At 42.0% G+C, this 15,919-nt stretch overlaps 1 protein-coding gene across 1 annotated transcript; it reads left to right on the top strand.

The window, feature by feature from the left end:
* The first annotated feature begins 2,070 nt into the window (after positions 1-2,070).
* On the top strand, positions 2,071-3,204 carry LOC146607594 (trypsin-3-like). Its single transcript, XM_085347450.1, has 5 exons — positions 2,071-2,128; positions 2,207-2,357; positions 2,455-2,587; positions 2,684-2,938; positions 3,037-3,204. Exons 1-5 carry the CDS (start codon positions 2,071-2,073, stop codon positions 3,202-3,204), a joined length of 765 nt encoding a protein of 254 aa, XP_085203576.1.
* Positions 3,205-15,919: the final 12,715 nt, after the last annotated feature.

Raw genomic sequence — 15,919 nt, 5'->3', positions numbered from 1 at the left:
CATAAACAATCACGTAAACAATTTCATGTAGTGAAATGCTTTTGTGTCTGAGCTGGGACAGGCTGCAGACGTAGCCGCGCCATTTCAGGGCTTGGTTTTAGTAGGGGGGGTCTAACCAGGACCGCTCCTGGATACCGGGTGGGAATCGAATTTGCAACTCCTGCTCCAAAGATGTGTAAGGAGGAAGAACAAAACAAAAGCCCCACCCCGCCCACAGCTCCGGCCTCTTTAATGAACTCAAACTTTTTTTCATGGCTCTGAAGTCTAAAAACATACAAATAACAATTTTTGTACTTATCACAAAAGTTTAGAAAGTCCTGTGTTACAGCAGCCAAGGTATTAACCACTACCTCCAACAGAGTAGCTTCTATAAAGTAGAGCTCAATTAAATAAAAGCTAACTAAATCAAAGAGTTCATCAGGCTGAAAATCACCCTAAAGAGCTCAATAGGAAAAAAACTGAGTTCATCAAAGGAGCTCAAAGTATATAAAAGTCTTTATCTAAATAAAACTAAAGTGGGGGTGTGACCCCGGCATGGATGGTTCAGAAATATAAGGCTGTCAGACACAAAGCTGTGTGTTTCAGAAAACACGCTGCAGCTCCTTTCTGTCAGCTGTGAGGAACGTAGGTTTAGCAGGTGAGTGATGCAATTGTGCAGACACATGATGTCAAGACTGCTCGCTCTGCCTGCAATGATCCACATGATAAATAAATCACTGAAACCATTGAACTTCCTGTGTGTTGGGTCTGCTACCTGGTCCATACTGGTCCTGGTCCTTATTGTCTGGCTGACAGATCACTGACACCCACAGCTCATCCTGGCCTGTTTATCTGGAATGTTTTTGTCCACATGTGGAGGTTATATTATCATATATATCATAATATAACATTTTTTATCAAAATCTTTTTTTTGTTATTCACATTGTGGCAGCTGTCAGGACTTTCTAAATATCTGCACAAAACATGAACAGAAATTCTGGTTTTATTTATGTGGTTTCATTTATTTATTTATTTATTTTACTGTTTTTTATTATATTTTAATGTTTGAGTGTTTGATCAACAATGAAATATTTAAGGTCTTTCATTTGGGTGTTTGTTGAAGCTTGAGGTGGTGTGAACGAGGACGGTGTCTGAGCCTGATGACTGTCAGACTGTCTGCACAAGTTTCATGCCTCAATCTGGGCGTCAGCCGAGCTGTGTGGAGTTTTTTTGGTCCATGTGTTTGATTATGCAAATATTTTATGCTGCATGTCCATCCTGATGTAACCTTCCTCATTCTTCTGAGCCCCCGTAACCTGTGGGCCCAGCAGGCCACCTTTAACATGGACGAGCAGGGAGGGGAACAGCTGGGTCTACCTATACCCACGTTTCCTGATTTTTTTTTTTTTTTCAAATGTTTTGATTGTGATTTTTAAAAATAAAATCTTGAAAACCAGGTGAGGGTGAAAGGTGAAGTGCATGATGGACAGGCCGGCAGTCTGTGACAGTGTTAGTAACACAGCCGACTCGATTACAAAAAGAAAAAATGTTTTCATTTGTTGAGATGATCAGGAGTGAAGATGAGTGAACTGACTACAAGGGGAAGGTTTTAGTTTTCAGATTTACCTGATTTATTGTCACAGTGAGGAGAAGCAGGTCCTCATAATGACACTGAAAGACAGCAAAGAAGAAAGTCAGAAATGAGTGTGAACTACAAAAACAGCCACTCATTCAATCTGACCAAGTGTGATTTCCACAGAGAAGAATCTCAGTGTTACAGACGAAGTTTCACCCATTAAAAGTGATTTATAATCACACATGATCAGGAGGCCCAAAGGCTCTTAAATACATGAATAAAAGTGAGCAGCAAATGGAGTTAAAATAACGACAACTAAACATGATTTGTGTGTTTCACACCGATAAGCTGATGAACATGATGATAACACCAGTTTCAATCTTGCGCTGAGTAAAGGATGTGGCTGAATGCCAAATTTGATGGATTATAATCTTATTTGGCAATGAAGCAAACTGACGTATAAAAGGTTCACCTCGACACTCCTACAAACACAACTTCACCTTTGTGCTGGCATCATGCTGGGTCTGCAGAAATTTCTGTTTGTCCATGTTCTGGCATGCCTCGGACGACTTGGTAAGAACTGCAAGTCTTTGTTATTATACTCCAATTGTTTAATGGAACAGTAACTTCATTTTGATTTCCTTTTTTCAGCACATGGAAGTGATATCATAAATGGTGAAAAAGCCCCAGAGAACTCCATGCACTACATGGCCTCTGTGCAGAACAACAAGGGTGAACATGTTTGTGGAGGATTTCTCATCACTGAGGACTTTGTAGTCTCGGCTGCACACTGTAATGACTCGTGAGTAATCAAACATCTTCTGCTGTAATCTCTGACTCATGTCATTAAAATACATTTAGAAAATGTATTGATTACCTTTCACTGATTACTCCTTCAGGACCCCCACACACGTTGTTCTTGGCAACCACAATCTCAAGAACGGCAATCATCAAAAAATAAAGATTAAAAACAAAAACATTCGTAAAAATTATCAAAACATTGGACAGGGTAATGACATCATGCTCCTTGAAGTAAGTACATGTTCGTGTGGTTTTATTATTCAAATTATAACTAAAGAACTATCGTATGAACATATTTATATTTTTTACTTCATGTCATGTCTCCAGCTGCTTTACAAAGTTCAGCTAAATGAAAGGGTACAAACAATTCAGCTTCCACCTGCTGAAATACACCTTGAAGAAAACCAAGTGTGTCAGGTGGCTGGATGGGGAAAAACTAAAACTGATGGTGAATCTGTTGATGAGCTGAGGGTGGTGGACGTGTCTGTCATTAACTTAAGGGTCTGTGAGGAGCTATGGCATGGTCTTCCTGCCAATGTTATCTGTGCAGGTGGATACAAAACAACCAAAGGATTCTGTCAGGTATGTTTTCTGTCCTTTCAGTTTAAAATGGCTCCTTGATTGCAAATATATAAAAAACTGAATAAAAGCTGGTAGATTAAAATTCTTCCTCCTCACAGGGAGATTCTGGTGGTCCTCTGCTGTGCGACGGGTTGGCTGTTGGCGTTGTTTCTTTCAACTATTACAAAAACTGCAGTTACCCCAATAAACCCAACGTCTATACAGACATCTCAAAATACCGTCAGTGGATTGATGGGATTGTGAAATCCAGAAAATATGAGGAGTAAAGAATTCACTGACAGTTTGGCTTGTATATTATGGAAATGTCAGGATTTCTGATTCTCTGTTAGCATAACCAAAAATGAAAATAAAAATATACCGCAGCATTAAACATGTGACTTCCTCATTTATTTTGAACATGTACATTTAAATAATAAATTCTTCCATATGATATATACTCAGATAATATTCATGTATAACTATATTAGTGTAAACCTACAATACAAATACAACAATATTTACTTCACCAACCAAAGGTCACTTTGCAGATGCATTAGAAATTAATTTAAATAGCTCAAAATAACAAAACTTATTTATTTCTCCACCCAATATAAAAATTATACACTCTGTTCTGTTTTATTGTCATCTTCAGAAAACAACAGATGATTATCACCAGCCACAGTCTTCTCAAAGTTTGCTGAGTCATGTACACTTAAATAATATAAATGAAACAAACATAAATGTACCTCTGTAGTGTTCTGTGTGAAGCATATGTATATTCCAGCACATGCACAGTTACACACTTTATTTTAAAGTGAGTGGGGAGTGTGTTGTGTAAATGATGCAAACAGATATCAAGAGAATTTGTATGGCAGTAGATTGATAAGAGAGACTACGTGATGCTAGAGGTGAAGCAGGAAACTGCTTCGTGTGATTCATCACCGAATTCAAAGAAATGTTTGTTGATAGACTTTCACCAAACTCCAGATAAAAACATGCTGATGGCTGCACATCGTTACACATCTGTAAACGTGTTTTCGCTGCATAAACCATAGCACACATAAGTGATATCACACATGATTAAATAACCCCAGCTGTTATGAAAGCAGACAGAAAGAACCCAAATCGGACACCAGCAGATTCAGTTTACATATCAATAAGGAGTGGGAAGAAGTGCATGCCTATTTAATCCCACCACTTTCCTATAAGTTATCAGTTTTTAATTATCTTTATTGTTATGAACCTCAACAACAACTATAAGCATGCTGCTAATTACACATTAGCAAACATAAGGTACATAAAATACAAAATATTGTCACATTATCTTGTTTTTAGAGCTTCATGATTACATGGACACATCAAAGCAAGTGCCTCCAGTTTTGGAATGTTAATTAAAACTCTGAATAAGTGTAACTACAGGGGTCCAACAAAGAATGGCCACGCATCATACTGATGTCTTCGGAAAAAAAAAAACATTCTCTCTCTCTCTCTTTTATTGTCTTCAAACACTGTGAAAAGTGAAGAAAACACAAAGTTTACAACATAAATGTCTTTTATCTTATCAAAGTCTCTCATGTTAGTGTCCATAAACAGTCTTGAGCCAGCAGAACAGGAAAAAATGCAAAATAATAGATATTACTGAAAATGTCCTGTACATGTATGCAGCATTTTATAAACAATATACATGAAAACCATACCTTGTGTGCCTCTTGGACCACATGCAGAATAACATTAATGTTGTGGCTGTAGCAGCATCTGTAGCTCTGTAGCTCCATGCTAGTTCTGACCCACAATGCCAGGGTTGTGCTCTCAGCCAAACTCTGGTCATGTGACCATTACAAACTCTACCTCAAACTTTACATCTTTAACAAACCCTTATTTTGTAACCAGTTCAAGTTCAATCAATGCTGCACGTTTATTATCTTATCCAATACATTTTGTATTCTTTCCAACAAATAAATGAACTAAAGTAAGCATGACTGTCTCAGGGACAGTTACAATAAGTATGAAGTAGTAACTATCTGAAGACAGACATCCATCCATTCATCAGTTCATCCATCTTTCCATTTCCTTCCGCTTATCTGGAAGCCCAGACTTCCAGCTTTCCAGCCATCTCCTCCAACTCACACAGGCGTTCCCAGGCCATTCAGGGGTTGTAAGCTCGCCATCATGTCCAGGGTCTGCACTGGGGACTCCTCCCAGTGGGACATGTCTAAAGCCTCAACCGGCTCTTTTTGCTGTGTAGTAGCTCTACTTTGAGCTCCTCTTGAATGACTGAACTCTGCACCCCCTCTCTGAGAGAGAGGCCAGCCCCGCCTCGGAGAAAACTCCATCGCTTGTATCCAAGATCTTATTCTTTCAGAGCTTGTGACCGTAAGTGAGGCTGGGGATGCAGATCAGCTGGTGCATTGAAAGCTTTGCTTTTATACTCAGCTCTCTCTTCATCTTCATCATTGATCTTTTTCTCTTCTTTATATCTCATTAAAACTATATAGTTGTACCTCATCTTGAAGAGCTTTACACTCAGACCGTTCCTTTCACTCCAAGCACAGAAACACAAAAAGTATAATTTTCTTCTCTCTCAACAAAAAATCACATCCAATAAACTGTCTGATAAAAGTCCATGAAAATCCCAAACACACTGTTTTTGTTGTCTGTGGAGTTTCTGACATATTCTACTGATTTTGTAAATTAAATCTCTTAACACCTAGTGTAACATATTTGATATAATTTTCCCCAGGGAAAACCTTAATAAATTACACAATACATTTTTAAACAATTTCGTTAAAGGGCAAACATAGTAAATCTGATGGAATTTAAAATGTAATTAATTTTTTAGACAAATTTGTCAAATGGTTCAATAATATCTCCATTTTCAAAGAAATGTAATTTTCTGACAAATACATCATATTTCAGGCACTAAGGAGTTAAATGCAGAGAGATGTATAAACACAGAGTGAAGAAGAAACATTCAATGCATGATGGGAATTCCCCAGCAAGCGGAGGATTCAGGGTCACCTGATCCAAAACTAGCTATATGCTTTAGTGAAAAGGAAAGTTTAAAGCTTAATCTTATAAGTAGAGACAGCGTCTGTCTCCTGAATCCAAACTGGAAGCTGGTTCCCCTGAAAACTGAAGGCTCTCCCTCCCATTCTACTTTTAAATACTCTAGGAGCAACAAGTAAGCCTGCAGTGTGACAGTGAAGTGCTCTAATGGGGTGATATGGTACCATAAGATGATTAAGATATCATAAAAAACTGATCACTGTTTTTTATGTTATACAATTCTATACAAGTGTTGTCTTGTTGTTCAGCTCCACCTTACATGTTGTGTAGTGATGCGCCACCTACTGGAATGGAAAGTAAATTACATTGGAGTGTGGCTCCTGAGCAAACCACTCCTGTGGTCTTGTGTCTTTGACCTACAGTGATCCGTTTCCTGTATTTAAGGTTGACTGTTTGCTGGTGCACCATGTGGATGCTCCCGTTATTCTAATAAGGTGGTGTAAAGGAAATATTAGCCACTGCTGTTAGCTTCCTTTGACAGTATTGGAATGCTTCTCGATATTTTGGGATGAATACCTCATTAACAAGTGTTTTTCAGCTAAGTCTCTCATCTCTTATTACCCCAAGAAAGCTCATCAATCAAGCTAAAGCGTGCTGTTATTGTCGCGGTACTGGGTCTGTGAGCCAGTGTTTTTGGTTTAAGTTATATCCATCCATCCATCCATCCATCTTCATCCGCTTTATCCGGGGCCGGGTCGCGGGGGCAGCAGCCTAAGCAAAGAGGCCCAGACCTCCCTCTCCCCAGCCACCTCCTCCAGCTTATCCGGGGGAATACCAAGGCGTTCCCAGGCCAGCCGAGAGATATAATCTCTCCAGCGTGTCCTGGGTCTGCCCCGGGGCCTCCTCCCGGTGGGACATGCCTGGAACACCTCACCCAGGAGGCGCCCAGGGGGCATCCTTGTCAGATGCCCGAACCACCTCAGCTGGCTCCTTTCGATGTGGAGCAGCAGCTGCTCTACTCTGAGCCCCTCCCGGATGGCCGAACTTCTCACCCTATCTCTAAGGGAGAGGCCAGCCACCCTTCGGAGGAAGCTCATTTCCGCCGCTTGTATCCGCGATCTCGTTCTTTCGGTCACTACCCACAGCTCGTGGCCATAGGTGAGGGTAGGGACGTAGATCGACCGGTAAATTGAGAGCTTCGCTTTTACACTCAGCTCCCTCTTCACCACGACGGACCGGTGCAGCGTCCGCATTACTGCAGCTGCAGCCCCAATCCGTCTGTCGATCTCCGGCTCCCTTCTCCCATCACTCGCGAACAAGACCCCGAGATACTTGAACTCCTCCACTTGGGGCAGGAACTCATCCCCGACCCGGAGTGGGCACTCCACCCTTTTCCGGCTGAGAACCATGGCCTCAGATTTGGAGGTGCTGATCCTCATTCCCGCTGCTTCACACTCGGCTGCGAACCGTTCCAGTGCGAGCTGGAGGCCCTCACCCGATGAAGCCAACAGAACCACATCATCTGCAAAAATCAGAGATGAGATTCTGAGGCCACCAAAGCGAAAGCCCTCCGCCACTTGGCTGCGCCTAGAAATTCTGTCCATAAAAATTATGAACAGAACCGGAGACAAAGGGCAGCCCTGGCGGAGCCCATCACCCACCGGGAACGAGTCCGACTTATTGCCGGCAATGCGAACCAAGCTCTTGCAACGGTTGTATAGGGATCGAATGGCCCGTAGCAATGGGCCAGACACCCCATATTCCCGCAACACCTCCCACAGGACACCCCGAGGGACACGGTCGAATGCCTTCTCCAAGTCCACAAAACACATGTAGACTGGTTGGGCAAACTCCCATGCACCCTCAAGTATCCTGGAGAGGATAAAGAGCTGGTCCAGTGTTCCGCGACCAGGACGAAAACCGCATTGTTCCTCCTGTATCTGAGGTTCGACTAACGGACGAACTCTCCTTTCCAGCACCCTGGCATAGACTTTCCCAGGGAGGCTGAGGAGTGTGATCCCCCTGTAGTTGGAACACACCCTCCGGTCCCCCTTCTTAAAGATGGGGACCACCACCCCGGTCTGCCAGTCCACAGGTACTGCCCCTGATCTCCACGCAACATTGCAGAGGCGTGTCAACCAGGACAGCCCTACAACGTCCAGAGCCTTCAGGAACTCGGGGCGGACCTCATCAACACCAGGGGCTCTGCTACCAAGGAGTTGTTTAACTGCCTCAGTGACCTCGCCCCCGGAAATTGGCGGGTCATTCCCCTCATCCCCAGACTCTGCTTCCTCCTCGGAAGACGTGTCAGTGGGATTAAGGAGGTCCTCGAAGTATTCCTTCCACCGCCTGACAATTTTCTCAGTCGACGTCAGCAGCCAGGAGCGGAGGCCCTGGCGGACTGACCCCCGGCTGCCAAGACTGGCAATAGGTTTAAGTTATACTCTTTGAATTATTGTTTTCTGTATTATATTTATAGTTCCTGGTTGAGGTTTCTGTTCTGTTTCTGTGCCTCCCCTGTGTTCCTGGTGTCATGACTCTAGTGAAGGTTTAGTTCCAGTCTCCTTATTTGTCTCCGTATGTTGTTGTCTTAGTTGTGTGTCACTCTGTGTGCATTTCTACTGCATGTCTCCTGTTGTATTTCTCCACGTTCCAGGTTCCATGTTTCTCCTCACTGGTCTTCATGTTCCGTGTTTCCCTGTCTCAGGTTTCTAGTCACAGGCTTTTTGTTCCTTTGTATTATTCTTTTGTAGCTTCTCCCAGTTTAGGTTTTGTTAGTTTAAGTCACTGCCATGCCCTGCTTTTGTTTGCATTTCTCTTTCCAGTAAAAATAAAACTCACTCACAGTTAATCATTAGTGCCTGCATTTGGGTCCACACTCCTCACCGCTCCACAGTTATGACAGTTATTAATTTTAGTATTCATCTCATCCAATAAATTTGGGAACGAAAAATATTAGCATAATGGAAAAAGTATAATTTGTTACTACTTTGGGCACAATACACGTCATTGATATATATGTTGAATAATTTAGGGTCCAACAATGACCAATATAATCAGTGAGTTTCATTAAATCCATTTATTTTTGCTCACAACAGTGTTTTGTAATGTTGTTTGTTTTATCTGCAGCTCAGTTTAAAGACACTGATCAGCTCTGAGTGCATTAAACTTACCCCAACACATGTGTTTCCGATTGAAAGAAATAGGAGCAACACTCAGTTTATTCCAGCCTGGTTCACTAATAGGTCTGTTTCTATCATGTCCTCCACCCCTTCCTCTTAAATTCTATATATATAAGTCATCCTGAGGGTAAACACAAGCATTCAGTAGTCAAGCTTTCTGAGCTGATCAAAGATGAGACAGGTTTGTATATTTAGGACAAAATAACACAACGATGTTTGGTTACTGAGCAGCACCTTTTAAATGATGACCATTACCAGGTAATGTGGGCGTGCAGACACAGCAAAGATCAGAAGGATCCTTCCTGTTCAAGCATGTTTATAGTCCTGTCAGTTCTGTTAAATGCATATCAGTTCATATCAATACTATTTAGAATGTCCACGATAAATTTAAGTTTTGGAAAACACACAAAGCATCTGTGAAATGGGTGTAAATCTTTTTTTTTTTAATTACCCAGACAGTTATGGTTTTTCTTCCCTACCTGCAAATTTGCTCACCTGGTCTTCCCACTTTTGTATGATCTCTGCATCCTCCTCACTCATTCTTTGCTCTAACAATCACACAAAAATGATAATAACAAAAATAATCTGAGTTCTTATTAGAGCAGGTTGGAGATCCACATTTGATAACAGTGCAAATCGCTGCTTTGTTATGTGAAATGATCACCATCAGTGAATGTGGGCAAAGCACAAGGTACCTTGGCATTATAACTGTGCTTCTGACTACATGTCCACTCTTACCTCTCAAGCTCTGTGCTGTCACACAAATGGTAAATGTAATAGTGTAGCAGAAATTATTGCAACATTGTAATTGAGCTGCTGCTGATAGGTAACGGCTTTAAATTCATGTAGAAAGAAAACCCTGGTTCTGTCACTACCTATAAATGTGCTGTAAACAGACCATGAAACTATAACCATAATGCTCATCAGCTCCTGGGCTGATAACTCGTGATATTCCAGCATGAGAATTTGCTCTAGTCTATATTAACGAGTGCACTGTGACATTCTGACATGAAGAACTCTGCGTGTTTAAGCCTGTTTTCATTCATTTACCATCTCCAAAAGACAAGTTGGCTAAATTTGACATTAGGATTAGGGCTGGGCGATATGACCCAAAATTCATATCTCGATATTTTTTAGCTGGATGGCGATATAAGATATATATCTCGATTTTTTTTTTTTTAAGCCATAAGTTAAGAACAAAAAGAGAGTTCTTAGTCACACTGTGTCCCAGATGTCACACGGGCACTTTTATTTACATACAGCGTAGATATTACTCAAAAATAAATTATCAGCATATATTAAATAATCATGGTCCATAAATAAAAGAAAACAATGTTGTTTTTGTGCATAACAAAAAGCTCACAATTGTGCAGTCAAAATGTAAACTAATAGACGCTGAGCATAATAACAAAGAGACAGATTTCACAGCTGCACCACGTCTCTGAACAGGTGCCATCCTTATACACACACAGTACGTATCACTCCGCGAGGCTCCTCCTCTGTAGCCGTAATTCTCCGACAATCCATCAAGCGGTGCAGCTCCGTAGCTTAGCAAAGTCATATTAAAACATTTTTTGACAGATTGCTGAGCGCTGTGTACCACATAAAATCGGTTCGCGGTCAGTAAGCACAACCAGAATTCATACATAAGGCGCACTGTCGATTTTTGAGAAAAGGAAAGGATTTTAGGCCGTGCAGCCCCTCTGGGCTGCATGTCGTTAGCGCGGTTAGCTCGCTAACACGTTGACGCCATCCAGCCCCACGCACGGTAACTCGCTAACGGAGATTTTCCGCTTTCATCTTGTCATTGCCTGCAGGTGAAGCTATGGGGGAGTTGTGTTCAGTGCAGGAGAGGCGAGGCCGAGTAACGTTGCGTAGAGACAAAAGTGGACGAAAGAGAGGCAAACCTGCGGCTCCACAAGTATAATTATAACGTAACATAGACTATATCGATATAAACGATATTGTCACATCTTATATCTCGTATGAAAATATATCGATATTTTTTAAAAACTCGATATATCGCCCAGCCCTAATTAGGATAGTATTATGATTATTAAGATTACTGGAGATATTTAAGGGATGCTATGATGGAATTTAGAGGTCCCCCAGAAAAGGTCTAAACTCACAATTTATTATTATTATTAGCAGTGTTGGCCTGCATGGTAAATGGCCTGCATTTGTATAGCGCTTTTCTAGTCCATAGGACCCCAAAGCGCTTTACACTACATTCAGTCATTCACACACACATTCACACACTGGTGATAGCTACATTGTAGCCACAGCTGCCCTGGGGCGCACTGACAGAGGCGAGGCTGCCGGACACAGGCGCCACCGGGCCCTCTGACCACTACCAGTAGGCAAACACGGGGTTAGTATCTTGCCCAAGGATATTTGGCATGCAGCCAGGATGCAGCCTGGGATCGAACCACCGACCTTCTGATTAGTGGCTGACCTGCTCTGCCACCTGAGCTACAGCCACCCCAGTGTTGGGTAAGTTACTTTAAATTAGTAACTTCGTTACATTACTAGTTACTTCTATCAAAAGTGCTGGGTGTCATCGGCATAGCAGTGAAAATGTATGCTATGTCTTCTAATGATGCTGCCTAAGGGAAGCATGTATAATTCTGTTTACATTATACATTCTTCCCTTAGGCAGCATCATTAGAAGACATAGCATACATTTTCACTGCTATGCCGATGACACCCAGCTCTATCTGTCCATGAAGCCAGATAACACACACCAATTAGTTAAACTGCAGGAATGTCTTAAAGACATAAAGACCTGGATGGCCGCTAACTTTCTGCTTCTTAATTCAGATAAAACTGAGGTTATTGTACTCGGCCCTGAAAAGCTTAGAAATATGGTATCTAACCAGATTCTTACTCTGGATGGCATTACCTTGGCCTCCAGTAACACTGTGAGGAACCTTGGAGTCATTTTTGACCAGGACATGTCCTTCAAAGCACATATTAAACAAATATGTAAGACTGCATTCTTCCATTTGCGCAACATCTCTAAAATTAGAAATAACCTGTCTCAGAGTGACGCTGAAAAACTAGTTCATGCATTTATTACTTCCAGGCTGGACTACTGTAATTCATTATTATCAGGATGTCCAAAAAACTCACTGAAAAGCCTTCAGCTAATCCAAAATGCTGCAGCAAGAGTCCTGACAGGGACTAGAAAGAGAGAGCATATTTCTCCTGTTTTGGCTTCCCTTCATTGGCTTCCTGTTAAATCCAGAATTGAATTCAAAATCCTGCTCCTCACATACAAGGTCTTAAATAATCAGGCCCCATCTTATCTTAATGACCTTGTAGTACCATATCACCCTATTAGAGCACTTCGCTCTCGCTCTGCAGGCCTACTTGTTGTTCCTAGAGTATTTAAAAGTAGAATGGGAGGCAGAGCCTTCAGTTTTCAGGACCCTCTTCTGTGGAACCAGCTTCCAGTTTGGATTCGGGAGACAGACACTATCTCTACTTTCAAGATTAGGCTTAAAACTTTCCTTTTTGCTAAAGCATATAGTTAGGGCTGGACCAGGTGATCCTGAATCCTCCCTTAGTTATGCTGCAATAGAAGTTGGCTGCCGGGGGATTCCCATGATGCATTGAGTTTTTCCTTTCCAGTCACCTTTCTCACTCACTATGTATTAACAGACCTCTCTGCATTGAATCATATCTGTTATTAACCTCTGTCTCTCTTCCACAGCATGTCTTTTATCCTGTCTTCCTTCTCTCACCCCAACCGGTCGCAGCAGATGGCCGCCCCTCCCTGAGCCTGGTTCTGCCGGAGGTTTCTTCCTGTTAAAAGGGAGTTTTTCCTTCCCACTGTCGCCAAAGTGCTTGCTCATAGGGGGTCATATGATTGTTGGGTTTTTCTCTGTATCTATGAAGTGCCTTGAGGCGACTTTTGTTGTGATTTGGCGCTATATAAATAAAATTGAATTGAATTGAATTGAATTGAAAAGTAACTCAGTTACTTCAAGTTACTCGTTACTAGGGATGGGTATCGTTTCGGTTTTATCCGATACCGGTGCCAAATCGGTACTTTTGAAACGGTGCCGGTGCTCAAACGGTGCTCAAACCGGTGCTTAAAGAATGGAGAACACAAAATTGGTCCAAAAACCTCTCATGTTCAGCTGTTTTTTGTAAAAAGATAACAATGTTAGCCTTTTCTGCAGCTATGGGGCATATATGGTATCACTCTTGGCTGGAAGCAGTGCTTAAACAATGGAAAAAACACAAACTTTGTCCAAAAACCTTTCATGTTTAACTGTTTTCCACTTTTTCTTTGGTCATTTTAGCCTTTTTGGCCAGGGTGAAGGGAGTATCTGCCATCAAACAAGAAGACAGCCGCATGTAGCTATGATGATGTTTGCCAGTTCACCTTACATGCATTAATGTAATAACGTGGTTAGCCTACTCAACGTAAATTACACACGAACAACACTTAGCTACTCACGCAGAAAAGAACGGCTGCTGCTGCCATCATCATCCGTCATCATTTCTGCTATACTGGCAGGGCTAGGGGCCAGGACTCTCCTCTTCGTGTTTTTGGGTGATGTTGCATAACAGGCAACCCACCCGCAGTAGATGCGCTCGGTGTGAGGTCTCGCAGCAAGCTATCAAATACGGCGCATTTCTGGGCTTTTAAAAAAAACGCTATGCGTCGCCAGGTGTTTCATCGGATTTGAGGTGTTACCTCCTTTGACAGTATCACAGTATCAGCTTAAAGCACTTGTTGCAGGCTGCTGAGTTTGCATATTTTGCTGTGAAGTACAGCCAGACTTTTGACCGCTTCGCCTTGGACATTTTTAATCTGTAGCTCTGCTCTAAAAGAACGTACGTACCTGGGAACCCCTATTATCCTCGGAAACATAAAGTGATTGGCTAGAATCTAAAGTGTATCACAGCTCAGGAAAAAAAAGCACCAAAATAAAGCACCGAAATGTGCGCTGCTTTTCGGTCTGGTTACTACCGTTTATGTCAGAACCGGTGCCATCATGGCACCGGACACCGGTACCCATCCCTACTCGTTACTTTCAAAGTAACTAGTTACTAGGGAAAGTAACTTTGGTTTTACTCAGAATTCTCTTGTTAATGTGTTGCTTCCATAACTTTGCCAGTCTTCTAGCTTGCTTACTTGCCACAAGTGCACTGTGCCACCTACCAATAGAAAGGAAAAGATAATGTGCACATTTCCACGAGAGAAATCCCACGCCTGGACCGTCATTGACTGCTGCCATGATTCTAGCCTACGTCACAGCGTCATGTGCGCCTTTTACATCCAACACAAAAACTGCAGTCGTGGAGCTTTTGATTGTACTCAGAACTCAGAAATTCTGTCTTCTGAATAGGAAGATGTAGGCAACACCAGACTGCAGATGAGCTGCATACAGGGCTGGACTGGGACAAAAAATTGGCCCATGCATTTTGACTAGAGACCGGCCCACCATTATAGGAAAAATCATAAAGCCTTTGAATGAAAACAAACGCTGTTGTGACAGTGATGTACACTGTCTTGATGGTATATATGTATCAATCTATCAATCGTTTGTTGTAAGATTCAGATAATTATTTTTTAAAAGCTATACATTTTAAATGAGAATAAGAAAGAAAAGTATTTCCTTGTGCCCACCTCTCCCTGTTAATGCCCTACCTGCCCCCCTGGCAAAAACTTTGCTAGATCCGCACCTGCACAGTTACCAGCTGTCAGCTATGTAAAAAAGGATCCTGGTGTTATTTGTCTCTCAGAAACAGTTCAGAACTTCCCTTCAACTCATTCATGTCACCTAAAAGGTTAACCTGTTTCTCCATCACCTGTTCAGCTCTGATGATTCAGTAAGGACATCTCCTGGTTTCATCTTCATGTTTCCCTCTCACCAGATAACCAAACCATATCATGACCAGCAGCTTTTTTGCAGCTGTGGCTCCAGCAAACATCAGCTGATACTAGAAATTAATATTAAATAAATTCTTACAACAGCTGATCAAGCTTAAACGTGCTGCTGTTGTTTAACGCGACATCGGCTGGTTTCCTCTTTCGGCGCAAAGTGGGCGATAAACAAACAAGAGAGCCGATCAGCTGATCATTGATCAATTTCATGATTGAAGTAGAAACAGGAGAGGGAGGGGAGAGAATGAAAGAAGAAGAGGCAGCTGTGCAGCAAAGACACAGAATAACTCCAGCTTTGTGCCTTTTTCATTGTAGCTGAATTACGGGACAAACTGTTCCTTTTCACCTCAATAAGAAACGCGTAATATTTTCTCTGAATACCAGACGGGACGGTTGGCAACTCTTATAACTTATGAACAAAATAAAGTTTAACATCGTTAACATCATAGCACCCACCCAGCTGTATAGAAACCCCGTCATGCTAGCTAGTACGCAGTACGGAAAAAGTCAGAATAACGAAAATAAACTCCACCTAAACTTGGTTCATATCTGACCCAGAGAGACTGCAGGTCATAACTTCTTACCTGAAGTTCAGTTCACACTTGGACCGGCGGCCGCCTCGGGTCTCTTTTCCTTCTGCGTCCCCTTTTCCTTCATCCACCTGCTGGCCTCACCACTTGCTAATGTTACTGAATCTGTGGAAGCTCCGCGATAGCCACCACACGAAGTAACGAGTAACGACCCTATCTAAATCCCAGTAACGAATAACGCGTTTCTGATTTTGGAATAATAACTAGTTACCGTGCTCGTTACCACAATAATAACGTAGTTACTGTAACGCGTTACTTAATAACGCGTTAGTTCCAACACTGATTATTATTATTAGTAGTAATAGTAGTAGTATTAGTATTA

Source organism: Diplotaxodon limnothrissa, linkage group LG23, assembly GCF_057381915.1.
Source record: "Diplotaxodon limnothrissa isolate DT_005_m linkage group LG23, D_limnothrissa_male_GT1.1, whole genome shotgun sequence".
Lineage (NCBI taxonomy): Eukaryota > Metazoa > Chordata > Actinopteri > Cichliformes > Cichlidae > Diplotaxodon > Diplotaxodon limnothrissa.
Note: the sequence above shows the minus strand (reverse complement) of the source record. Positions and strands in the feature narration are given on the sequence as shown.